Genomic DNA, 27,889 nt, shown 5'->3' with positions numbered 1-27,889 from the left:
TAGGACTGTGTGACATACAGATTAAAGAAAGACCAATTGCACAAGCATGGTTGAGCACAGAAGCATTTACAGAATTCACTCCCAGGAATTAACAGCTTATTGACACACCACAGACATATTTAAGTACACTCAAAGACACAAGTTACACTGTAAAAATTCTCCATATGACCTACTTTTAGCAGTCACCACAAAACATCAAGATATTCCTCTGCTCAGGGATCCATATCTCAGTATGAGGAATCTGCCTGTGCAAACAGGCTTCAGACACTGTCCACTCTCCAGCTTGTTCTCCTTTCACGACTGACAGGTATTTCCTTCAGTGTTCAAAGCCTTTTCAGATTTACTTCAGAAGAATATTGATGAGATCCTTTGGATTATCCTCATTCCATTTCTCGTCCCTATTTACTATTTAGATCATCTGCATCTAAGGAACAATGGGAATTTTTCTTTTTGTTTTTTTGAGACAGGATTTCTTTGTGTAATCTCACTTTGTAGAGCTCAAAGATACACCCACCCCAGCCTCCCTGAGTGCTGGGACTAACGGTGTGTGACAGCCACACCTGGCATCCTTTTCATTTTCTTTCTTTCTTTTTTTTAAAGATTTATTTATTTATTATGTATGCAGTGTTCTGCCTGCACATGTGCTTGCACTCCAGAAGAAGGCACCAGATCTCATTATAGATGGTTGTGAGCCACCATGTGGGTGCTGGAAATTGAACTCAGGACCTCTGGCTGAGCAGCCAGTGCTCTTAACCTCTGAGCCATCTCTCCATCCCTGTTCCTTTTCTTATATGAAAACATATTTGGAGAAAGTTTCATTAATGCTGAAATTGGTGTATTTTATTCCCAACAATGCCAAATCCTACTTTCTTTGGTGAAAAGTAGAGAGAAATAGTTCAGTAGAGTAATAACTCAAGTAGCATTCCTATTTCCAGACTGTTTTCATAAAAACTAGTTTTCTCAATTAAATTGCCTATTAAGTAGTGCATGACTGCTGCAAACATGTTCTAGAATCTACAGGATGGAATATCAAATAGAGCTAGTTATGTAACAGTTTACTCATGTTGGTTTTCATCGGCACACTAACACCATTTTAGAGCAAAGCTTCACAACACCTCTGTGAGGTAGGTGCTGTGGACATCCACTTTCCCTAGGATAAGTAACCATCTCAAAAGTTGTGTGTGTGTGTGTGTGTGTGTGTGTGTGTGTGTGTGTGTATTAAAAAGCAACAACACTTTTTAAGGCAGACTGACGTACTGAGCTTTCCTACTAAAAACAAATGCTGAGATACTCTCTACTTTTCTCCAGAAAATGCCTACATGCAAGAAAGAAGGGAAAACTTAACACTGACCCAAATGGAAAAGACCTATTTAATATCTGCCTAATACACAAATAAGAATTGATGCTTTTGTTTCCCCGTGCCATCAAAATGTTTCCCAGCAGACTACTTACCTCAACACAAGAGGGCGACATTTGGCAACAAACTACATATGGCAACTTATGATTCAACTTGGCAACCATTACACAAACCACATCGCTTGGGGGAGGGAGAGGGGGGAGGCTCCATTATGCAGATGTGATAAAAAGTGAAGGTGTTTCCTGGAAAAACTGTTTACAATATGAACACCCTTTTCCCCCTAATGAAGAATCATGTCTTTAAAACCAAAACCAAGGGCTGTAGAGGTGGCTCAGAGGTTAAGAGCACTGTCTGCTCTTCCAAAGGTCCTCAGTTCAATTCCCAGCAACCACATGGTGGCTCACAACCATCTACAATGAGATCTGGTGCCCTTTTCTGGCACACATGTGGGCAGAATACTGTACATTAAACAAACAAACAAACAAACAAAACCAAAACTACCCAGGCTGTGGGCATAACAGTCCATGCCTGCCACCCCAGGCACTTAGGAGGTGGACACAGGATTGTTTCAAGTTTGAGGCCAGCATGGGCCATGTAGTAAGACCTCATCTCAAAAACCCAAAACAGGCTGAAGAGTTGACTCAGTGCTTAAGGGCACTTTCTGCTAATGCAGAGGACCTGGGTTCAGTTCTGGCACTGACGTTAGTTCCAGAGAGTCTGATGTCCTCTTCTGGCCTCCATAGGGACTGTGTGCATGTTGTGCACAGAAACACATGCAGGCACAACACCCTAACACATAACATAAATAAATATTTAAAAAATCAAAACAATGGCCTACTACCTACATGCCTATAGAAATTACATGTGGGGAACTTTTTTTTTTTTTAATTTTTTGAGATAAGAGTATCTCTGTGTAACAGCCTGACTGTCCTAGACTCGATTTGTAGACCAGGCTGGTCTTGAACTCAGAGATCCACTTGCCTCCGCTTCCTGAGTACTGGGATTAAAGGTGTGCGCCACCACACCTGGCTTGGAGAACTTTTTCTATAAAATGAAACTAACATTTCTTCACTTCCTAAAACGAACTGTTACTAGGGACTGAGAAAAATTAATTTACTTTGCTCTTTTATGTTGCTGCTGCTTTGTTTTTCTCTTGAGACAGGGTCTTGCCATGTAGCTCCAGGCTAGGCTTGAATTTACACTCCTGCCTTAGTCTGCTGACAGCTGGGGTTGGAAGGGCAAGAACCAGCATTCTGTCTTTTTAGTTCTCAGTATTAAAAGGAACTTTAGGAATAACAGGAATCAGGTGATGTTCTTAGTCCTAAGCGAACCTTAAGCATAATGGGAACCAAGTGGCCAGCATCTTCTTAAGGCTCACAGAGTTCCATTTATTTACTCTCTGTGTGTGATGGGTATGTGTTCAGGGTGTGCTCACCCATGTGGGCATGTTTTGACACCAGAGACTGATAACATGCGCCCCCTCCCACCCGACCCCCCATGTAGCCCTGGCTGTCCTGGAATTGTTCTATGACCAGGCTGGCCTCCAACTCGGTGATTCGCCTGCCTCTGCCTCCCAGTGCTGGGATTAAAGGCATGTGCCACCACTGCCCGCCTCATGATGTCTTCCTCAATCACTTCTCTTCCTCATTTTTTTGTAACAAAGTCTCACTGAACCTGCAGCTTGCTCGTTCTGCAAGGCTGGCTGGCCTGAGAGCCCGTGATATCTTCCTGTCTCTGCTCCCCCACCAGCACTGGGGCTACAGGCACCGTACCTCACCGTTACCTCAGGTTCAAAAGCATGAACAGCAAACACTTTGCTCACGAAGCCACCTCTCCCCAGACTCTTAAGTATGGTTTCGTTTTATTTACTAATAATCTTATTAACTCTTTGAGAGTGTCATACACACAGTTCCACTTTCACAGTGTCTGACATGGCCAGCAGCTGTTGGCAAACTCTTTTAGCACTTCTCCAGACTGTCTTGAGCTGCTATACCCACTCACCTACCCTGAAGCTCAACTCTACTCCCACGCTTTAGCTATGTAAGAGCTTCTTGTGGGCGAGACTAATGACTTGGTAAGCAGGGAAGATCATAGAAAAGTTGAAGTTTTAAATGAGAATTGTAAAGTTTTACTCTGAGGCGGCTAGGGAGAGCTGGGCGGCTAGGGCGTGGGGGAGAGTGCCCCTACAACGCCAGTGCTTGGAGGTAGAGACAGGCAGATCAGGAGTTTAAGGCCATCTTCAGCTATGTAGTGAGTGTGAGGCCAGCCTGGGATCCACATTATATCTCAAAAAATTAAAGGTAGGGAATATATCCTAAATAGCCCGAAATACATGAAATCAGTTTTTGTGTTTCTGTAAGATTAAGTCATCGAAGATAGTATAAGTAATTGGTTTGATGAATTGTTTAAGATAATATGTAATTGTGGCACACACCCCTCACCGCCAGCAGCACACTTGTTTAACCAATCGATCCTACCATAGTTAGGTTTTGCTCTCAAAACACATTTGTCTTGATCCCAGAGGCTAATTCTCTAAATCAGAAATTCAATGACCTTAGAACAATGACCAGTAGGGTTCTTCACTTGGTCCTCAAAAGTTACCAGTCTGAAGTCTAAGGATGTAGGGAGGAGGGTAGTGAGGTAAAGGCCAGCTTGGGCCAAATAGTAAGAATGTTTCAAAAACCTAAAAACTTTGTTTTGGTGTGTGTGTGTCTATGTGTGACTTTTTGTTTGTTTGAGACAGGGTCTCACTATGTAGCTGACCTAAACTCACTGTATAAACCAGGCTGGCCTTGAACTCACAACCTTACAAATTCAGGGATTAGAGGTGGGCATGACCTTCTCTGAAACTACTTTGTTTTAACCTGAATTCAATGTTTACAGGACACACACACCCCAACAACCAAAAAACACCTTTTGTTTCAGAATTGGCTGGAATACTCTGACCCTCTGACAGTCAAAGTCTCTCAATCTCTCTCTCTGTCTCTGTCTCTCTCTCTGTTGTTGTTTTTTTGAGACAGGGTCTCTCTGTGTAGCCTTGGCTGTCCTGGACTTGCTTTGTAGACCAGGCTTGCCTCAAACTCACAGCAATCTACCTGTCTCTGCCTCACAAATGCTGGGATTAAAGGCATACACCACCATGCCTGGTGGTAGTCAACCTCTTAAGAAGTATCTTCAGGGGTATTCTCTCAGGGGATGGGGGTGGGGCTAGCTCAGACATTTTGCTTGTGGCTATAATCTAAACATCAACAGACATAGATGTATTTGTACATCTGTAAGAACCCATGTGCCGCTCAGGCAGTAGGGGCACACGCCTTTAATCCCAGCACCTGGGAGGCAGAGGCAGGAGGATTTCTGTGAGGTTTGAGGCTAGCCCCACATGCCATGGTTTGGGCACTTGAGAAGCTGAAGCAGAAAACCACTTGTGCTGTGGAGTTGAAAGCCAACCTGGTAACACAGCAAGACTCTTGTGTGTGTCAGGCCCACCTCAACTGTCTGTGAGCTTAGACTTATCTATTCTAGGATAAGGAGGAGAGAGGGAGGCTGCTCTACAATCTTTCTTGCCTTGTGATCCTTGAGTACAGAACTTCAAGTTTAAACACTTCAGAAACAATAAAATTTGATGGACTATTTTTTTAGGTACAGAAAATCTATCACTTAGTCCATAAACTTCAATTTTCCTGGGGTTTTAAATTTCTAAGTGTCACCACTATAAAAGTGAAGTGAATATATTCACAAAAGGAGAGCTGCCAGCCTGGGCTGAGTGAACCCACTTCACTGGCTTTCCTAACAGAAGAAATGAAAGCCACACCACTGTACAGTTACCTTTACAAGCGACTTAGAAAACTAAAATCCACCTGGGCAGCCTTGAAAATTCTGCCACATTAAGGTAGAGAGATGAGTTGTATCTTATCATTTTCTTCTTTCAACTTAGGCAAACCTCTTGTTATAAAAATCTGAAGCTGTCCTTATGGTCTCTAAGAACACACTGTGGATGTGGCTACCTGCACGGGGGTTAGCTCACACAGACCTGCCTCTGTGCTCTATTTATGTGTATGTTCTGGTTTCTCTAGTCAAGCTTTCCTTACCACTGGCTTCTCTAGTTCTTTCTTTTAGTTGAAATAGTTTTATTGAAAGTGAGGTATACTTGATGTTAAGTAAAGGCTAGAATGCTAGTAAACAGACAGAACTACTCATGGTGATTTGGTATAGCCATGTCTTAAAACAAACTATTTATACATTACAATATATATAGTTCTATATTAAAATAACTGATTTCCTATATGGCAGAAATATTTAAAAATCATTTTCATAAGAACATAATTCATATGAAACTTAAGACAAGAGTGACAGTTTAAAGTGTGTTTGTGTGTAAATGTGTTGTGTGCTGGAGGCGGAACCTAGGGCCTCCCATGCTAGGCAAGCACTCTACAGGTGGGCTTCATTCCCAGTCTCTAAAATATTCTTTAAAACAGATCTCATCTGCATCATATTCAAGTTCACTCATTTTACTGATTCTGCAACCTGGAAAAACAAGAGATGTTATAAATAGGCATTCATTCTAAAGCTCTACATTAACTTCTGATTATCAAATATGATTTAATTTATGAAAAAGCTCATAGGATACTTTGAAAGTTATGTTTAATAGTCATGTCTTATAATAAAAACTAGTATGTACAACCTCAAAACCAGGGACAGATTATTTTAAGTCAAAAAACTGTGAGGAGGTGATTAACTTATGGATTAAAACTGGCATATAAACCTTTTCCAAGATTGGTATAAAATTACGATGGAGAAGTTGTTACTCAACAAGGATGGTGTCCACACCCCCCTGTGTGAGCTCTGGCGCTAAGGCACAAGGCGAGTCTAAATGTTCTTGTGACAAGTGAGAACTTTTTAAGGGGACATCGGGCCAGCTATCACAGTACTGCTGAAACCTCTGGGTCAGTGAATTTCCAAACCTGTGGCATCTGTTATATCTGTAAGATTTACCTTTATGTGTGTACATGTGTTCCAGTAACTGGCTCTTTCGAAGAAATTTATGACCACAGATGGTACAACTGATTTTTCTTTTCCTTGAAAAAGAAAAATTACAGTTTAACTCTACTGGCTCTGTGTCTTTGGAGATCAAGGATACTTGACTGATCTGTAAAGGCTCTGAGGTAGCCCGGCTAGAGAGCTCAGGTGGTGGCTGCTGCTGCTCATTCTCCTTGACAATGAAGGAGCTGAGCCTCCTGCACTCTAGAGCCTCCATGCTGTCACTAAGTGGATGCACTTCACCAAGGTCATTACTTTCCAAAATGGAAGCAGGGACCCCAAATGGGAGAGATCCAGACACATGGGTATGGAGGTGCTGTCTCAGGTTACCACGGGATTCGAAACGCTCCCCACAGTAATGGCATAAGTGGACTTTGACACTGTTCTCTGTAAAAGTGGGGCTGGTCACCTCTGACAAGGATGAGGAGTGGCCTTGGGAGCTCACAGATTCTGGGTCACACCTCTCCTGTTTGATGGACACTGGGGGCTTCTGGTGCTCCTCCAGAGCCTGGGCAGCTGGATGGGCCCTCTGCTGCTCGGCATTGCCGTCATCTAGCCCAATCGCAAGAGAGAGCTGCAGCTGAGGGTGGTCGCCTTGGATAGCGGCTCTGTCTCCACTGCTACTGGGAGGAGTTTCTTTGATCTCCAGCCCTTGTTTGACAGTTGCTTTCTGGGCTGTGGAAATCTGAATACCATACAAATTTGAGGTCTGCACAGTCTCTGGTGAGAACACTTGATTCATTTCAGTTGCAATGTGAGAAAGGTAGTCAGCATGAAGAAACCGGATCCCTTCCTCCAAACGGCTATGATCCACAATCTGCTTTGGCCCTTTTCCTGTGTACATAATATGCAACAAGTAGCTGAATATATCGGGCTGGATGTCAGTTGGTTGTATTTTTATGCATTCACTGTTAAAACAAAAACAAAACCACACAAAATGAAATAAACCTAGTTAACCTTTTGGTTTCTAGCAATCTCAGGTTAAAACAAATTCTCCTTTAGAAGTTTAAATCTGGCAACCTGCCTTGATGAAACAGAATAGAAAAAAAATCACTCCTTGACTTTTAACTGCACTTAAGGCCCATCAATAAGCCTTTCTGCATCCAACCTATTGCCTAACATCAAGAAATACAGACAGACATTTCGATTAGTTCAGCATTGAGCAATTCCTAAGCAATATGATCTGTCCTAGGTGCCAGAGGATCAAAACTTTTTGACTAAAATAGGTGCTCTGCTTTTGTTTTTTTCTAGACAGGGTTTTTCTGTGTAGCCTGGGTTGTCCTGGACTCTCTTTGTAGACCAGGCTGGCCTTGAACTCATAGAGATCTGCCTGCTTCTGCCTTCCTGAATGCTGGGATTACAGGCATGCACCACCATGCCCGGTGGTGCTCTGCTTTTATATTCAATATATTAAGAAGAGAACTAAACACAGAAACTCAAAAGGATACCTATATACTGGTTTCACCATAGCATTATTTATAGTAGCTAATAGCTGGAAACAGCTAAAAATACATCAAAAGATGAATGGAGCCAGGTGTTGTGCTGCAGCCTTTAATCCCAGCATTTGGGAGGCAGAGGTAGGTCAATCTCTTTGAGTTTGAGGTTGGCTTAGTCTAAGTAGAAAGTTCCAGAACAGCCAGGGCTACAAATTCTGTCTGTCTGTCTTGCTCTCTCTCAAGGAAGGAAGGAAGGAAGGAAGGAAGGAAGAAAGGCAGGCAGGCAGGCAAGGAAGGCAAGGAAAGAAAAATTTAAAAAAAATAGATATACAAAATGGGGCTGTAAATACAACAGTATGTTACTCTATCATAAAAAACAATTAAGTTCTGGTGTGTGTTACCATGTCCATGAAATACCTAAAACAAAGCCTTCAATCCCAGCACTCATAGACAGCCAGGGATAAAGAAACCCTCTCTCAAAAAAAAATATATATCTATATACAAGAGAAATATATTCAAAGAGATAGAACTGGGCTAGAGAAATGGCTGCGTGGTTAAAAATACTTGCTGTTCTTCTAGAAGACCTGGTTTTGATTCCCAGCACCTATATGGTGGTTCAAATTGTCTGTAACTTCAGTTCCAGGGGACCTGATGCCCTCTTCTGGCTTAGTGGGCACCAAACATGCAAGTGGGGCACAGGCATACATGCAGGGCAAATACCCATATACAAGGGACAGGGACAGATACGTATGGGGTGGAGGAAGCCTACAGTTAAATAATGGCTGGCTACTGGTGGCTGAAAGAGAATAGAGAGTTACTGCTTACTAGGTGCAATGTAGCTGCAGGTATAACATTATGAATTTAATTACTGCCATTTAGTTGGATGTTTTAAGTTGGTAATTATAGAGAGACCCTATCTCAGAAAAGCAAAGCCAGGGAGCTAGAGAGGTGGCTCAGTGGTTAAGAGCGCTTGCTCTGGCAGAGGACCTGGCTTCAGTATCCATCACCCATGTAACAGCTCACATCATAGAGGCAAACACTCACAGACACGAATAAATCTTCAAAACAAAGACAACGGCAAACAACCAAAAGCAAAGCAAACTAAACCAAAAATTTATATTTTTAAAGGAATCTAATGAAATTGTTAACAATTAATATGTAAATGATGCTGTTTATTTTGGCTTCTAAATCTTTAAATTACAAATGAAGATAGGTAGAATTTTTATTTTTATTTTTTTTAAATTTTTTCTGAGACAGGGTTTCTCTGTATAGCCTTGGCTGTCCTGGACTCATTTTGTAGACCAGGCTGGCCTTGAACTCACAGAGGTCCACATGCCTCTGCCTCCTGAGTGCTGGGATTACAGGTGTGCACCACCACGCCCAGCCTTAGAATTTTTTAAAGCATTAAAATAATTTCTAACTCAATTGGTTTCTAGATAAAATAACAGAGTAAATCTCTGTAAAATTAGAGTAGAAAGTCAAAGGGAAATGATGCCATGAAGAAACAGCAGACATGGGGCTGGAGAGATGGCTCAGTGGTTAAGAGCACTGTCTGCTCTACCAGAGGTCCTAAGTTCAATTCCCAGCAACCACATGGTGGCTCACAGCCATCTATACTGGGATCTGATGCCTTTATCTGGACTGCAGGTGACCTGCAGATATAGCTCTCATACATGTAAAATAAATAAATAAATATTTTACAAAATAAAGAAAAAGAAACAGTGGACAGCATCCGATGGACTCAGTTTCCCTGGGAGTCAGCATATTGGTGACCTAGTTTCTCTAGTCCTTAATCCTGAGAACCTTGCTTCCTCACTCAGGTTTCGCTTTCTTTGCTCTGCCCTGTCTATTCACTAGCATGTCCTGGGACAAGCATTTTTGGAGTGTGAATTCAAAATTCTATTACCTGAAGGTGTTTGGCTGATCAATACAAATTCAAACAGGGTGGGCCTCACCTTCACAATGCCTATGTTTAGCTAGCACCTGGCTAATAACAGATGCTACAGAAGCCAAAAAACTCACAGCTCAGAGGAGACTGAGGGGGAGATAGCTTTTGTTGTCTACAGTGTCACATCACAGGAAAGGCCTCCAGCAGACAAGGCTTCCCATTACCTGTCTGCACGCCAACTCTGTCTTCTTTTTTTGTTGTTTTTTGTTTGTTTGTTTTGTTTGTTTTTGTTTTTGTTTTTTGATTTTTCAAGACAGGGTCTCTCTGTGTTAGCCTTGCCTGTCCTGGACTCACTTTGTAGACCAGGCTGGCCTCGAACTCACAGCGATCCGCCCGCCTCTGCCTCCCAAGTGCTGGGATTAAAGGCGTGCGCCACCATGCCTGGCCTTTTTTTGTTGTTTTAAAGATTTATTATGTATACAGTGTTCTGTCTGCAGGCCAAAAGAGGGCACCAGATCTCAGTATAGATGGTTATGAGCCACCATGTGGTTGCTAGGAATTGAACTCAGGACCTCTGGAAGAGCAGCCAGTGCTCTTAACCACTGCGCCATCTCTCTCTCCAGCCCCAACTCCATCTTCTTACCGTGAGTGTCATATTTTCTAGTCACTTTATCTGCTCTGTTGTCGGAATGATCATATCTATAAGTGTTTTATACCATTTTTGTTTCATATTGTTTTTTTGAGACAGGGTTTTAATATGTAGTCCAGGCCTAGCACTTGCAGTATAGCCCAGGCTGGCCTTAAACTCACAGTGATCCTCTTGTCTCCGTACCTAAAATGCTGCAATTACAAGCATTAGTTAGCAAACCTTGATCCACGTCATTTCCTCTCCTACTGAAGTATGCCTCCTTATACTCTTCTGCAACACCTGAAGGACTCTTGACTTTTCTTTCTTTTTTTTTAAGATTTATTTATTATGTATGTAATATTCTGCCTGCATGTATTCCTACACACCAGAAGAGGACACCAGATCTCATTGTAGATGGTTGTGAGCCACCATGTGGTTGCTGGGAATTGAACTCAGGACCTTAAGAAGAACAGACAGTGCTCTTAACCGCTGAGCCATCTCTCCAGCCCCTTTTTTGGTTTTTCAAGACAGGATTTGTCTGTGTAGCCCTGGCTGTCCTGGAAGTCACTCTGTAGACCAAGCTAGCCTCAAACTGCCTGCCTGCCTCTGCCTCCCAAGTGCTGGGATTAAAGGTGTGCACCACCACCAGCTGGCCACTCTTGATTTTTCTAATTTGTAAGGTCTATTACAGACGTCTCACAGCAGGTCTGTTAGAACTCTTCTACTGTGAACACACTCTGATGTCAGCACAATACTACACAGCTCTGTTCTAAACATTTTAATGTTACTGATCCATCTAATCTTTTAACACAAAAGGAGCCTGTACTAGTCTAGCATTTAACAGATGTGAGAACTGAGTGTTGAGGGTTGAATGTGACCTGTGCCCTGGAGGCTCAGGCATTAACACCTTGGTAGCTAGCTGATGGGCTTTGGGGAAGGGATCGGGTTAGAAGGACTCTGGCTTCAGCGGTGTGTTAGTCCACTCATGGAATCACAATGTGATGCATCGTTCGGAGGTGGTGGAAACTAGGAGATGGGGCCACGGTGGAAGAAGAGTCACTAAGATCACGCCTTCCGGGGCTATCTATCTTGTTCCTGACCTGTCTACACTGTTCCTGCTTTCTTCCTGCCTACTATGAAATAGGCAGCTTTTCTGTTATGCCCTTCTTTCATGGTATCTCTGCCTCCCCACAATCTTAAAAGCAATGGAGCCAGCCAGCCACAAGTGGACAAAAGCCTAAGACCGCAAGCCAAAAAACAAATCCTTGTTTTTTAAGGCATTTTGTTGCAGCAACAGAAAGTGACGAACACAAAAAAGTCAATTACTAGATTTACATTTAATTTCCTATCATACTATAGATTTCTGGAAGACAAAGTATATAACTTACTTTTAACTATGGTCTGGCTTGAACTCTGACATATACATACTTAGGAAATATTTAAATGATTGAAGAATTAAAAAAAAATATATATATATAATTAAGGTTTGACATCTTAATCTCATGTAAGATCTTTTAAAAGAAACAAAACAACCTCCCCCCAACATATGTGGAACCAAGCCTGGCAGCATATACCTATAATTCTAGCTACTCAGAAGGCTGAGGCAGAAAGATCACAAGTTCAAGGTCCTCCTGGGCTACAGAGTGAGTTCAAGGCCAACCTGGGCAATTTAGTGAAACTCTATCTCAAAATTTATAAATAAACAAATAAATACATAAGGACTATTCTAGAAGGAACTAAACCTAGACTAAAATTAATCTTTTTCCAGAGCTCAGAATTTGAATCTCCATACTACCTGAATTCAAAAAATGCAAAAGAATTTTTTTAAAAAAAAGTGGAACAAACAATCTCTGACTGGTGATGTGAAGCATGTGATGGCAGAACTGGCACTGAAATGTTGCTACACCAGAAAGCAGCCACCTGGTGTGCAGCTTCAGACAGGGTTACAGTCAGCCCAACCAGTCAGCTGTTTAATCCTGGACGGGCCCTCTAACAACTCAGGCTCAGTTGCCTTTTCTCTACACCAGGACAACAGTGTAATTTACATTATAGGACTTGATGCTTGGGAATTGGCTAAGCCTTTTTGTTGATAGATTCTTTTATTTTAGATAGATTTATTTGTTTGTTTATTATGTATACAACGTGTTGCCTGCATGTACACCCACAGACCAGAAGAGGGCATCTGATCACATTACAGATGGTTGTGAGCCACCACGTGGTTGCTGGGAGTTGAACTCAGGACCTCTAGAAGAGCAGTCAGTGCTCTTAAGCACTGAGCCATCTTTCCAGCCTGGTAGTATTCTTTTGAGACAGAATCTCATAGGCAAGCTGGCCTTAAACTCAGAGATGTATTTGCCTAAGATTGCCTAAGATTAAAGGAGTGTGGGGCTGGAGAGATGGCTCTGAGCTTAAGAGCACTGACTATTCTTCCAAAGATACTGAGTTCAATTCCCAGCAACCACGTGGTGGCTCACAACCATCTATAATGAGATCTGGTGCCCTCTTCTGGCATGCACATGTACATGCAGGCAAAACACTTAATATATACTTGATAAATAAATACATCTTAAAAAAAAAAAAAGATTAAAGGAGTGTACCACCACACCTGATGGGACTAATCCTTTAATCAATTTTAGTTACACTTGTCTTCATTAGTATGTTCTACCATGGATATCATGTACTGAATTTAATAACAATACATAAATGTTATTATAAGTAAAAATTTGTGTTAGGGTAACCCCATAATAATCCCTTAAGCCAGTGGGTCTCAACCTATGAGTTATGACTTGTTTTGAGAGAGGGTCAAACAATCCTTTCACAGGAGTCGACTATCAGATGTCTTGCACATCAGATATTTACGTAACAATTCATAACAGTAACAAAATGAATTATGAAGTAGCAACAAAATTTTATCATTGGAGGTTACCATGACATGAGGAGCTGTATTAAAGGGCCTCAGCATTAGGAAGGTTGAGAAACCACTGCCTTAAATGATACTGTAAGGCATATATATCACAATATAAAAATTCTCATTTACAAAAGCACATTCTTACCTTGTTTGGTGAATAAATATCATCTTGAAATAGTTAGAAAAAGCAGCTAGTACTGCTCTGTGGGCTTTGAAGTAAACATCCCCTATAGCAACTGTGCAGTCACACAGAAAACCAAATTCTCGCTGCATGTTCAGCTGCTGCAGAAGGACAAGGCTATGGCTAGCAGTATCCATTGCGGCTCTGAGAAAAACCAACATAAATATACATATGTTTGGGATATATAGATATTTATATACACATATACACATACATATGTACGTATGTATACACACACAGACACACACACACTTATACACAAAACCAGTTACAATTCACACAAAACTAGAACATTAAAGCCTAATTTTTTTTGTTTTTTTTGTTTTTTGTTTTTTGTTTTTTGAGACAGGGTTTCTCTGTGCAGCCTTGGCTGTCCTGGACTCGCTTTGTAGATCAGGCTGGCCTCAAACTCACAGAGTTTCACCTGCCTCTGCCTCCCAAGTGCTGGAATTAAAGGCGTGCGCCACCACCTGGCTTAAAGCCTAACTTTATATGAGATTAGCACTGTTAACTTCACTCCCTATCTAACATTAAGGCCCTAAATTACGACAACTGAAATAAACTCTACTGAACAGTAAGATAGTCTTTTTTTTCTTTAACCAAGGAAGAAGGTAATTTGTATGAGTAATACATGAGTAAAGAAATGTTCAACCTTTTATGTGTGTGTGTGTGTGTGTGTGTGTGTGTGTGTGTGTGTGTGTGTGTGTGTACGCACGTATTTGACCAAACCTAGGGCCTTGCACATGCCAGGCAAGCCCCACAGTTACTTTGCTTATGGTTCTAGAGATGAGCCCAAGGCGTCATCTACAGCAGGCAAGCACCCTGCTGCTGAGCGCCACAGCATCTCGTGATCGTGTCGCTAACGCTGCTTCTGAACTGCGGAGAAGGAGTGAGATAGTGATGTGTGGCTCAGACTGAGATAGCTTAAGCGAAAACCAGGTTGTAATGGAAAGTGCCACTCAAATGTTAGTTTTAAGTGGGAACAACAGGGCATCCTACCTGGCTGTGAGCCTAAGCTGTCTCTCCAGCTGATGGGCATCCTACCTGGCTGTGAGCCTAAGCCATCTCTCCAGCTGCTGGGCATCCTACCTGGCTGTGAGCCTAAGCCATCTCTCCAGCTGCTGGGCATCCTACCTGGACTAGAACTGCCACTTTCTTCAGAGATCCTCTGGCATTTAGGAGACACTGACCTCCTGGTTGTCATAAAATATTTGTGGGTCTTAGCAGTCACAGATGTCAAGCCATGCATACCCAGATTTACATGGGGCCTGGGAGCTCACAAGAAAAAATCTACACCCTGATCTCACACACACCTGGATACAGATTCTCCAAGAAAAGAAAAGGGAAACATGGCACATGAGCCTCAAGGGGGAAATCCTGCATGAGGATATGCAAGCCAGTCGTGGTCAAGACAGACGACGTGACCATGAACAACAAGGACACAGGAAGTCAGTCTCAGGCAGCGGGGAGGCTATATTTCACCACCAGCTCTGCTCTAGCCACGCAAACAGCCATGGTGCTTTGGGGAGAAGGCAACTGAAGTTCAGTGGGTAGCGCTGAGGACATCCTTTGAAAGAGCAGATTTTGAAAATGACAATGAGGCTTCTTTGGTAACCAGACAGACGAAGGTCTAAGGAGGTCAGTGGTGGAGGGTAGAGCTAACCTTCAGGAGATTAGAGTAGCAGACAGGTGAGCAATCAATAAGACAATAAAAATACTTCACAGTGCTTCCTATGTGTTAGGCACTTTAACTTCACAAGCAAAGGAATACTAAGTTCCCTTTACAGACTAAGGACTGCATGACAAACACCCAAGACCACACCACTAGTAAGGGGCAGAAACAGAGGGGTCAAACCCCAGCTCCAAAGCCCAATTCTTCCTCCCCATATTCCCTAAAAAGGAACATGACTCACAAACTAGAGGGACACAGAGAAGGGCCACAGATAAAAACCTCCACGGGAAGCTTTAGGAATATTTGCAAATAGGAATTAGGGAAAATTTGGATTTCCTATTGGTTAGCAGATGCTATACAACAAAAGCAATATATGTATTAGCAAATGAAGTTCAAAATATAACATAATGACAATAATATTACTGCTGACAAAAGGACCTGTTTTTATTAAAATATATATATTGGTACAACATAATTTCTAAAATGTATTTATAAGAAGAAAAAAACAGTATAATACTACATAAAGGAGCCAGGTGTGGTGGCCCCACGCCTTTAATCCCAGCACTCAGGAGGCAGAGGCACATGGATCACTGTGAGTTCAAGGCCAGCCTGGTCTACAAAGCAAGTCCAGGATAGACACAGAGAAACCCTGTCTCGAAAAACCAAAAAAAAAAAAAAAAAAAAAATCCCAGCACTCGAGAGGCAGAGGCAGGCGGGTCTCTTCAAGTTTGAGGCCAGCCTGGTCAGTCTACAGAGTGAGTTCCAGGACAGTCAAGGCTACACAGAGAAATCCTGTCTCAAAAAACCAAAAAAGAAAAAAGAAATAAAAAATAAGCCTACCCCCCACTGCCAACACAGGAAATAACCATTACACACATGGTAGAAACTCCTTGGCATGTTCCTCATTTCACCCTCTACCTACCTTGCTTCTAAATACAACAACCATCCTGACTTCAGTGTTTTCACTTTCTTATTTATATCATTATATTCCTCCTATGTAGGACTATACCCTTGACTGAAGGGTAGTATTATTTACAAGTTTTATTTTTCAAATAATTAACTTCAGGAACTCCGTAACTTGATTCTTTTAACTCTATACTCAGATACTACTTTAAGAAAGCCCCCCCCCCATCATGTGTCTGTGTGTGGACACTGGACATGAGTGCAGATGTTAGATCCCCAGAAGATGGAGTTACAGGTCACTGGGAGTCACTTTGTGTTGGTGCTAGGAATCAAACACGGGTTCTCTGCAAGAGCAGGACAAGTGATCTCACTCACTTTAAGAAATTTTTATGTGGAGGGCTGAAGAGATAGATGGCTTAGAGATTAAGTGGACTGGCTGTTCTTCCAGAGCTCCTTAGTTCAATTCCCAGCAACCACGTGGTGGCTCACAACCATCTATAATGAGATCTGGTGCCCTCTTCTGGTGTGCAGGCACACATGCAGGCAGAACACTGTATATGTGATAAATAAATACATTTTTTGTTTTGTTGGGGTTTTTTTCGAGACAGGATTTCTCTGTGTTGCCTTGACCCACTTTGTGGACCAGGCTGGCTTCGAACTCACAGCAATCCGCCTGTCTCTGTGCTGGGAATAAAGGCGTGCACCACCACCGCCTGGCTTTTTTTTTTTTTTTTTCAAGACAGGGTTTCTCTGTGTGATAGCCCTGGCTGTCCTGGAACACTCTTTGTAGACCAGGCTGGCCTTGAACTCACAGAGATCTGCCTGCCTCTGCCTCCTGAGTGAATACATTTTTTAAAAGAATTTTTAAAAATGTGTATGGATGGGTGTTTTGCATGCATTTATGTCTGTGCACAACATGCATGCAGTGCCAACAAAGGCCAGAAGAAGCAAGGCGTGGTGTCATATGCCTTTAATCCCAGCACTCAGGAGGCAGAAGGCAGATCTCTGTGAGTTTGAGGCCAGCTTGGTCTACAAAGTGAGTCCAGGACAGGTTACACAGAGAGAAACCCTGTCTCAAAAGAACAAAACGGGGGTAGGGTGGGGGAAGGGCAGAGGAAAGAAGGTGTTGCCATTAATTATATGGAACTGGAGTTAAAAATGGTTCTAAGTTATTGTGTGGGTGATGGAAAGCAAACCCAGGTCTTCTGCAAGAGTAACAGATGTTCTTAATTGCTACGTGAGCTCCCCAGAGCCCTCATGTATTACTCTTATTCCATACTTATTTACTAATGTCTCCATTCAGCCTCCAGTAAAACAAAACCCCAACTCTCCATCATCTTACTTACATTTAAAACATTATCATAGGGCTGGTGAGGTGGCTCAGCAGTTAAGAGTGCGTCTTGCTCAACTGTGAAGAGCAGATTTCAGATCCCAGCACTGACATCACACACCAGGTGTCTTACTAAATGCCTCTACCTACAGCTTCTGGCCTCCACGCCACTCATGCACATACGCAAACACTAAGTAAGCTACAGTGTGTGTGTGTGTGTGTGTGTGTGTGTGTGTGTGTGTGTGTACACAAAAATGTCATGGGGCATGTGCAGAGATAAGATGACAACTTGCAGAAGTGTCACAGTTCTATAATTCTACCACAAAGGTCCAGGGGTTCAAATTTAGGCTGTCAGGCTTGGCGGTAAGCAGCTTTACTGCTAAGTCATCCCACTTAAAAACTTGCTATTATTACTATTACTCTGCAGCCAGGGTGTGTATATTGTTACTATTACTCTGCATGTGTGTGGGCATGCAGCCAGGGTGTGTGTATGAAGGTCAGAGCACAGTGCTGTGGGCGCTGGTGCTCTCTCTGCTGTGTGGGCTCAGGGCTCATGCCCAAGCCATCAGACCTGGACAGCAAATGCCTTTGGATACTGAGCCATCTTGCTGGCCTTCCCTCATTTCATACAACAAAACAAAACTTTCAGTATCACCGAAATAATTAAGCAGAAGCTACAGAAACTTTAGCCTATCCTTTGAAATAAAACTGTAAACTGTAGGTCTTACTCAGAGAGGTTGTTTTGACCAAAAGTTACTACTTACAATCACCACATTTGGTTCTAAAACATCAATTTACAAGTTGTTTGTTTGTTTGTTTTTTAATTTGTTGTTGTTTTCAAATTTCTCTGTGTAGCCTTAGCTGTCCTGGACTCAATTTTATAGACCAGGCTTGTCTGCATTGTGATCCGCCTGACTCTGCCTCCCTGAGTGCTGGAATGTGCCACCATGCCAGCAAGGAGTATTTTTTGTTTTTGTTTTTAAGCCCTGTATCTGAAGTTTCAGCATACAAAGACACTTTAAAGTCAATAAAATGGCTCAAAGTGGAATATCTCAATCAGCTGTTAAAAAAAATGCTTCACAAAAAACTTCACCAAATTCTTGGATCATAGGTATTTTCACCAGGTTTTCCTATATATATGGTCTATTGGCATAACCAGCTATTAAACCTTACAGACATGAAAAATGGCACACACAAAGCTACAATACAAAGGTCTTGTGGTTAATGGGCTGAGTAACAGTTAAAAATTTCACTTCCTCAGCAGATAACTCATTGAAACACACACATAAAAAGTATGTCGTACTAAGCTACAAAAAAAAAAAAAAAGACACAAATGCTAAAATCAAGTATAAGGCTAAGCAAGAAGATAAAACACAAAATAATAATTATATTACAAATTGAAAATGTTAAAGTGTCACCAGAATGGCTGGAGATAAGTACGGAGAAGACAGTGAAAGTAAGACATTCAACCTGGTCTTACTTCAACAGGCAGACAGAGATAAAACTGAGTAACATTACTGAAAGGGGTGTGCATATTTTGATGTCAGAAGAATTCAATCTGGTATAAAGAGGCAGGGGGAAAAAGAGTAAACAGAAGAAAATACCAGGCCCAGTTCACTGAGGATACAAAGTATGCCACAGTTGTACTTGAAGGCACCCCAACACTGTTTGAAAAGAGCTATGTAAGATGCTTGTGTGGGAACAGTGCTGTCTGTTACTTATTCTGTGGCAGGGAGAAAAGTATAGAACTGAAAGCGTGGACTATGAAACCCAACTACTTGAAGAATTTCAGCTCTGCCACTAACTAGCTTTATAATCTTGACAGGACATTCACTTCTCTGGGCCTCAGTTTCACTTACAGAATATGGATGATGGCAGTATTTTCCTGAAGGTATCATAGGAAGACAGACATGGTGACACACACCTGTAAGCACTCAGGAGACTGAGGCAGAAAGGTCTGGAACACAAAGCCAGCCTGAACTACATAGGCTGAGAGTATTATGAGAATGTAGGGTGGGGGGACAAAAGGGTATATAAATTTGACAGTGGCGTCCATAGTAAGTGTTCAGTAAGTACTAGACCATACCATCACTAGGTCTGTCAGTCAAAGAGCCCACTAGAAACCATGCAATGGCGGTGGGAATAAAGGGAGAACACAAGAGCTGTACCACACAGAACCGGCACAGCTTGGCAGCAGACCGGATGCAGTGAACCACAGACTGCATGTTAAAGGTGAGTCTCAGAACTCCAGGTTGGGTTACTAGACAATGCCACTTATTTTCAGTGTAACTGCCATGTTCTGGGTGTTGATAAAAAAGGTAAAACACCAGAGCTAGCCACAGGAACTGGCTCAGTAGGGCAGGTTTCAGTGAGTTCAAAGTGTCTACTCCAGGAAAAGGAAGTAGAAATGTTTGGTGATGAGTAAAGACTGCTCTAGAAGGAGCAGAGGCAGAGGGAGGAGGCCTTTGAAATGACAGGACTGAAGTTTCTAAATTCGTATAGAGCTATACGGTGAAACCAAATTAAGAGGAAAAAAAATTAACAAGCTAAGTATGAGGTGGGCCTGGTGGCACAGGCGATGCTGTAATCAAAGCTACCCTGGATGCCAAGGAACTCATGTCACAAATCCTGAGATAGAGCATAAGCTTAAGACCAATTTGGGAAATTTAGACCTTGTGTCAAAAAAGAAAAAAATTGTGTGTGTGCCTGCGGAGGGGGGGGGGGCATGCCAGGGACAGGGAGGTTCTCTGTGTAGCCTCATTCTGTAGACCAACTGGCCTCAAACTCACAGCAATCCTCCTGCCTCTGCCTCCCCAGGCATGCACCACCGCACCCAGCTTAAAAATATTTTCTTAAAGAGTTTAGATGATGGTAGAAGACTTGTCCTGCATGCATAAGCACCCTGATTCATTCTCCACTATCGAAACTTGCAAGACAGAAAAGATACAATTAACAAAAACAAAACAGGAAAACACCAGAACTGAGCTGGGAGGCAAAGGAGGTGAGGAAAAGGCAAGAATCTTGTGAGAGGAGGGCATGTGACTCCCACAAGTGCAGGGAATGGATGGCTAAGGCAAGCTTTCTGACTAAAGGGACCGTTCAGAATAGACAACATAAGGCAAGCAGAGTCAGGGGAGGTGGGGCACTGAGGCGCTGTAGCTCCAAGGAGGAGCTCTGGGCAGAAGCGAGCCCTCTGAGAGCCAAAGGCAAGCTCAAGAAAACCTGGGAGTTAGCTGGATCTCTTTGCAACCGCAGAGATGACCGAGGATGGCTGTCTGAGCATTTAACTCACAGCTCTGCAGTCAGTCCACATGGAAAGGGAAAGGGTACCTGAACTACTAAGAGGATTGAACTGTGTAAGGAACCGCCATACACAAGAGCTTCTTTCTACTTTAGTTCCCACTAACGTATCCTTTGAAGTCACTGATGCCTGTCTTTTCTAATTGGTTAAACCCACTCCATGAGATTCCAGATCTTTTCTGGTCAGGTTGAAAATTTGTTCAATTCTTGCTTCACTTTTCTCCAAGCATGTAACCCTTCCTTTATCTATGCCAGAATTTCTCAGGAAGGCGCTGAATCACAAGCCGGCAGCCATGCCCTCTTAGGCTTTGGTGCCATTCCTTTTTTTTTTTTTTTTTTTTTTTTTTTTGTGGTTTTTCAAGACAGGGTCTCTCTGTGTAGCCTTGGCTGTCCTGGACTCGCTTTGTAGACCAGGCTGGCCTCGAACTCACAGGGATCCGCCTGCCTCTGCCTCCCGAGTGCTGGGATTAAAGGCATGCGCCACCACGCCCGGCTGCTTACAACCATTTTTGTTTTTGTTTTTGAAGACAAGATTTCTCCATGTAGCCTTGGCTGTCCCGGACTCTAGACCAGGTTGGCCTCGAACTGATAGCAATCCTCCTGCCTCTGCCTCCCCAGTGCTGGGGCTAGAGGCTTGCACCACCGTGCCTGGCTTTACAACCTTATCTTATATCTTTGAACTACTAACTTTTGTATCATTGTGGGGTCTTCATTTTTTCCCCTCATGTCTAGTCATCTGTATCCTAAGATCTCTGAGTAGGGACTAGAGAGATGGCTTGGTGACTGAAGAACTTACTGCTCCTGTAAAAGACTTGGGTTCAGTTCCCAGCACCCACAGGGCGACCCATAACCTTCTCTAACTCTAGTTCCAGGAAATTGGGTGTCCTCTTCCTCTTCTGGATCCCATAAACACCAGGCATACACAGGGTGTGCGCACACACACACATATATAAAGAACTCATACACTAAAATAAAATATGATTAACGTAAGAGACTCTGGATTTAGTACCATTCCTCCAAAGAGTGATGTTTTTTGTTTTTATAGTTAAGCTGGCTGAACTTAACACTCCCAAGTTCTACCCCCTCAATCACAGGCAGCAACTGAAATCCATGGTTTCTGGCCCTAGGTAAGCTGTTTGGAGGCTGCTGTAAAGATGTCCAGTTCAGCGGTGACAAGAATCAGAGTATAAACCAGGTGGGGGTGGCACACACCTTTAATCCCAGCCCTTGGGAGGCAGAGATAGGAGGCTCTCTGAGGCCAGCCTGGTCTATTTAATGAGTTCCAGGACAGCCAAGACTACACAGAGAAACCTTGTCTCAAAAAACAAACAAACAAACAAAAAACCCCTAACAAACAAAATCAGTATGTATACATCACCCCAATATACCATTTCTTGGATAGCCCCTCACTTTGCTTGGTCTGTGTTTTGCCCTTTTTTTTCCTTCCAGCAATAAAGTTACCCCTGTCTCAGCCACCAAAGCATAGAAACAGAACCATCTACTGCTAACCCTACTGCCAACTCAATTTTCAGTCATACATGTACGACAAGACATACATGCAGGCAAGCACCCACATACCAAAGTAATTTTAAAAAACAAAAACAAAACAAAACAAAAAAACAGGGGCTGGAGAGATAGCTTAATGGTAAAGAGCGCCACCTGCTTTTCCAAGGGTCCTGAGTTCAATTCCCAACAACCACTTGGTGGTTCACAACCATCTGTAATGTGATCTGATCCTCTCTTCTGGCCTGCGGGTGTATATGTAGACAGAACACTGTATACATTATAACACATAAATAAGTCTTTAAAAAACAACAACAAAACTAAAATCTTGTAGAAAGTCAAACACGGCCTTACACGCTTGTAGTCTCAGTACTTGCTAGAGTAGGAGGATTGCTGCAAACTCAACGGTAGCCAGGGCTATGCACAATGAGTTCAAGGCTATCTGGCCTGGGCTTAGCTTAAAAAAAAAAAAAAAAAAAAAAAGGTAAAATAGGCTGCAGAAAAATAATTTACCCTTTATTATTTATTTTAGGAAGCAAAGAGTTTTAAAACTTTAAAAATTTTTTATTAACAAATTAGTATTTTTAACATTTTATTTTTTGAGAATTTCATATATGCGTACAAGGTATTTTTTATCATATTCACCCCAACCCTCCCCATTCAAGCATCACACCTCACCCCAAAGTAATGTTTACAACAACAGGCTCAGTGCTGACAGCTAGGAGACTATAAAAGCCTTAGTACTTTCTAGATTGTAGTAGATTAGTTCAAACTAGATAAAAACCAGTTTACACTACTTTATAATTCAGTTAGCAGGATAGTCAGTGCCTTAGACTTTTTAGGAAAATCTCCTGGGCTGGACTGCACTCTGAGACCAGCAGCGGTGGGACGCCCTAGACTACGCAGGTCTTCATTCTCTCACACTGTAGCAATCTGTAACTGACTTTATAATCAATTATCATTAAAAGATAGGAAAGTTGGCAGAGGAAGGTCAAGCTTTTTTGAGCTACTTACTCATCGCTATAAATACAAAGGTTAAAAAAACCTCTAGTGCTATGTGACAAAAGGCTTTCTACGGCGACTGTAACTTGGTATGTGTAAAATGGTAGTCATTTTTAGAGGACTGTGGATGTGTGACGTTTGATTGTCTAAGGGATGAATGCACTTATCTGGTTTTATTTGTGAGACAAGGCCTCACTACACGCCCTGCACTGACCTGGAGTTTACTACTAGCCCAGGCTGACCTTGAACTCCATGTTCTCTTGCCTCACACTCCTGAATGGTGGGATCCCAGCAAGAATGAATGCTTACAGACATAACTTCCTCCTGGAACAGTGGAACCTATCACTGACTGCACAGTACAGGCTATGCAGAGCTGGAAGGATGCTCAAGTCCCGCCCACAGAGTAACCTACAGAAAGGGCTGAGCTCTGGGACTTTGACTGGAGACAGCTCAGTGGATGGAGGCTTTTGTACATAAACCTGATGACCTGTGTCCAGTCCCCATATCCCACAAGGCAGTAGAAGAATTGATCTCAAAGTTGTCCCCTAAGCACTCAATTTTGAAAATAAATAATAAACCTGTATTATTGGGGTCAGAGAGATGGCTCAGCACTGGCTGCTTTTAAAGAGGACCTGGGTTTGATTTCCAACATTTAAATGGCAGCTAATGGTCCACAACTCCAGCCCCATGAGATTCAATGCTGCCTTATGGCTTCCATGGGCATTATACACACATGGTACAGACTTTACATGCAGGCTAAACACACACACAAACGTAAAAACCTTTATTGTGTGTGTATGATCTGTGTGAGTACAAATCCACATATGCTACAGCACGTACGTGATATCGGATCACAACTTTACAGAATCACTTCTTTCCTTTCGTAGGGGTTCTAAGGACCTGTCATCTGGCTCACCTGGCAAACACTGTCACCTGCTGAGCCATCTCACAGCTCAGCTCAGCTCAAGCACATGGACTCTCTGACCCTGAAGGCCTTCTTCTTGTTCTTCTTCTTTTTTTTTTTTAACAAAACCAAAAAGAACTTCCCAGGAGACTCTAACAGACACCTTTAATCCCAGCACTTGGGAGGCAGAGACAGCTTACAAAACAAAATGGAAACAACAACAAAAGCCTAAGGCAGCCCAAAAGAACATTTCACACTCTTAACAGGGCACTTGGTATTTTACAGACTACAAAACCTGATTTACTTTCTAGATTACAATGACTCTGCATTAGTACAAACTAAGTACATGGAACAAGTTTATACTTGTTTATAAAGTGATTTCAAGGGGCTGAAGAGATGGTTCACCAGTTAGAGCATCACTGCTCCTGCTGAGGACGTGGGTTCAGTTCCCAGCACCCACATTAGGCAACTCACAACCACTTGCAACTCTTTTCTCCCCATGGTACCGCACATCTGTAGTATCCATATACACAGGCAGATGCACATATACTAAGTAAGAAAACTAAAACTGTCAGGCATGGTGGCCCACGCCTTTAATTCCAGCACTCGGGAGGCAGAAGCAGGAAAATCACTGTGAGCTCAAGGCCAGTCCGGTCTACAAAGCGAGACTAGGACAGCCAAAGCTACACAGAGAAACCATGTCTGGGGGAGGGGGGGGGAGAAAAAAGAAAGAAAAAAAAGAAAAAAGAAAACTATTTCATACATATCCAAAGAATTGTATTGATTATAGACAAATATCAACAATTACTATAAATGTGACTTTAAACTAAAAACTTTGGTAGTTTAAGGAATATAAGCAAGCCGGACATTGTGCGGCACACCTTTAATTCCAGCACTCAGGGAGGCAGAGGCAGGCAGATCTCTTTGAGTTCGGAGCCAGCCTGGTCTACAAAGTGAGTCCAGGACAGCCAGGGCCACACAGAGAAACCCTGTCTCGAAAAACAAAAAGGTGTGTGCTACCATGCCTGGCAAAACACATTGTATGTGTGTACTTGCATGACTTCAGGTACATATGGGTGCAGGGGCCTGTGACAAGCAGGAGGAAATCAGATCCCCGGGAACTGGAGTTACAGAAAGTTGTTAACCACCACATGGGTGCTGGGAACCAAACCTGGGCCGTCTACAAGCACGTAAGAGCTCTTAACTGATGAACCATCTCGCCAGCCTGAAGGAAAACATTTGGCTGAGGAGCCCTAAGTGATGGCATGAGGTGGAAAGGAGAGGATCTAACTCCACAGCCGGGCTAACTATCAACTGCAGCAGGACTTTCTTTTTGGCCATCTCTCAAAGCACTGAGGCTCACATGCTCTGTGGAATAAATAAGCAGAAAGGGGCACAGGAAGTGGTGCGGTCCTTTACCAGTCATCAAGAGCACCTGTACGGCTTTTCTAAGGGAACTCTGCAATGGTACAGCCCTCCAACTCCTGTTTCTTCAAAAATGGACACGCTGGTCAAACACCACCTACAGCTTGTGAGGAATAAATCACTTCGGGTCAGTGGTAGGGAAGGCATTATGCAACGCTTCCCAGCAGCGCAGCCACGGTCAGGATGCTTTACTGCCAAGCCACTTGGGCCCCTCCTCCTCAGCTAGACAGTCTGGCTCCTTTGCATTCCCCTCAGGAGATAGGGTGGAAGTACACAGCTCCACTTTGTAAGGCATAGAGGGCAGCTGAAAGTCCTGCCTTGCCTCTCCGGGCAACCACAGGCGCCAATAAATCAGCCACAGGCAACTCTCTCATCCCCTTCCCGGCTTGACTTGGGAGCAAGATAGAATGTGCGAGAGAGCACCGGCTGGACCCGGAAGATGAGTGATCTAGGCCTACATTCCTCTGTACACTAACTATCTCATCGCCACAGTCAGGTATCTCTCTGGTGTATTTCTGCAGGCTTAAAACATATTTGCAACAAGGAGACCATACTACCTTTTTAGGGACTTCACCTATGAGAACAGCTGGGGAAGGCCAGCACATAAAACTAAGCAACCAGACCTGAGCGGAAACTCTTTGGAGCTAAGCAAACAAACAAAAAGGAGATGCTTATTACAGTACTGAGAACAAATGTGTGTGGAGGGGCACTTCTTGCTGACCACCCCTGACCTTTCCCTGCATCCTGACTGCATCCTAGCCATCTGAACTATTTCATGTCTATCCCACTGTTGGCTAGTGGGGGTTTACTCTTAAACTAAAACATATCTAGGTTGCTAAAGGAATGATGCCTAAGCCTAAAGAGGAAACAAGTGGGCAGACAAGGTGGCACACACCCGTGGTCCCTGCGCCGAGGAACCTGATGTGAGACCCATCTCTAGTTCTACACTACCCTGAACTATAATAGCCAGGCTCTAAGTCTCTAAAACAAAAGAGAAATGGGCCAATGCCTCGCCCTGCAAGTACAAGGCTGACCAGGTGTTTGGGGGTGTGGAAAGGGAAGTGAGCTTTTGGCCCCAAAATACACTGTGCTCACCCAGAAACACTGCCCTCTCTACTACTCCCTAGAGCCATCACAATGGCCACCACTGACTTCTCAATCAACCCCAGAAGTCCTGTAAGCCAAGTGTCATCACTTCTGGTGGATACACTGCACCAAGCAGGATGAACTGGCACAATATCGAGTTCCGTGGCAAAAGTGTCTGCAGCCCTAAAGCCGAACTACGAAACACGCAGAATCCTGATCAAGACACACTATGCTCCTTCGGCTGGGTGTCATCTGTGAAATGAGGGAGCGGGATGAACTTGATGTTACCTAAAGGTCCTTTTCGGCTCTGGAAACCCAGATTCTAAGATGTACTTTAATCCTGTCAATCAACAGCTCTGTAGCTTTGAAAGGACTTGCTCCAGGGATATGGGAGTTAATTTACAGAACACAACACTGGCTGCTATCGGGTTCCAGGTACAGCGCTGTGCGTTGCCTAAGCAACTGATAACGGCTTGATTTCTCCAAATGAGTGCTAGGGAGACAGTGATAAGATGTAGGCAGAATTCAAAAAGAAAAACCATCTGGCTAAGATAAAATCCGTGGGAGAAAAAAAGAATTATTAGGGTTGGGGGCTACTTGCCCTAAAAACTGGGTACTCACAAATTGGAATGGGGAAAGGGACAAGTGGCGACAGCGAAGCCTGATCTGGATACCCGCCCACTAGCTAGAGTCGTAGGCCTGGCGCGGCCGCCCGGGTCCTAGCTGCCACAGGCGGATTGGGGCTTCTGAGCCGGGTCAGCATCGGGACGGGATCCAAGGCTGTGCGGCGCCCTCGCGCGCCATCCCGCCCGCGATAGGCCCCGGCGGCCCACGGCCAAGGACGGCTCCGGGCACCGCGCGCCCAGCACTCGCTCGCCGTTGCCAATTTCCTCCTGGGCCCTGACTGACATCTCCAACGGACCAAAAAAACACCCCTCTCCCCAGCTACTTGCATCTGTCCCGCGACCGGTGCAGCTGCAGCCGCCGCCCGGGCGGCTCGCGGCGGGAGGGACTGAGCCCGGAGCAGCCCACAGGGGCAGGGCCGCGTTGCTTACCCAGACTCCGCCGCGGCGGCGGGCGGGCTTCTCCGTGCGGGAGGGGCGGGCTCCCGCGCGGCGCACAGCACGCGGCAGCGGCCCGCTCACGCACCCGGCGGGCTGCTCTCGCGCGGCTTCCCGCGCCCGGCCCACGTGACGGGGCTGCTAGGGGAGCCGGCAGCACCCGAGCTGGTGGTGTGCGTGCCTGCGTGCGTGCCTGCGTACGTGCGCGCCTGCCCGAGTGGCCAGGCGGGGGTCGGCCCCGCGCTTCGAGCGCTTGTGCCACGGTCCC

At 43.8% G+C, this 27,889-nt stretch overlaps 1 protein-coding gene across 4 annotated transcripts; it reads right to left on the bottom strand.

Annotated features, from left to right (window-relative positions):
- Positions 1–49: 49 nt before the first annotated feature.
- Positions 50–27,889, bottom strand: ZBTB25 (zinc finger and BTB domain containing 25). 4 transcript variants are annotated; one of them, XM_084791635.1, is made up of 4 exons: positions 27,182–27,597; positions 22,498–22,600; positions 13,400–13,579; positions 50–7,302 (listed from the first exon to the last, which is right to left on the bottom strand). In XM_084791635.1, exons 3-4 carry the CDS (start codon positions 13,570–13,572, stop codon positions 6,159–6,161), a joined length of 1,317 nt encoding a protein of 438 aa, XP_084647761.1. In that variant the 5' UTR covers positions 13,573–13,579; positions 22,498–22,600; positions 27,182–27,597; the 3' UTR covers positions 50–6,158. The 4 variants fall into 4 exon arrangements, with proteins under 4 accessions (XP_084647761.1, XP_084647758.1, XP_084647759.1 ...); XM_084791632.1 differs by lacking the exons at positions 22,498–22,600; positions 27,182–27,597 and adding an exon at positions 27,616–27,889; XM_084791633.1 differs by lacking the exon at positions 22,498–22,600 and having other exon boundaries at positions 27,514–27,606.

The sequence above is a fragment of the Acomys minous genome (assembly GCF_964271855.1).
Source record: "Acomys minous genome assembly, chromosome: 8".
In the NCBI taxonomy this organism is placed as follows: Eukaryota; Metazoa; Chordata; class Mammalia; order Rodentia; family Muridae; genus Acomys; species Acomys minous.
The sequence above is the reverse complement of the archived record's forward strand: the minus strand, read 5'-3'. Positions and strand labels throughout refer to the sequence as shown.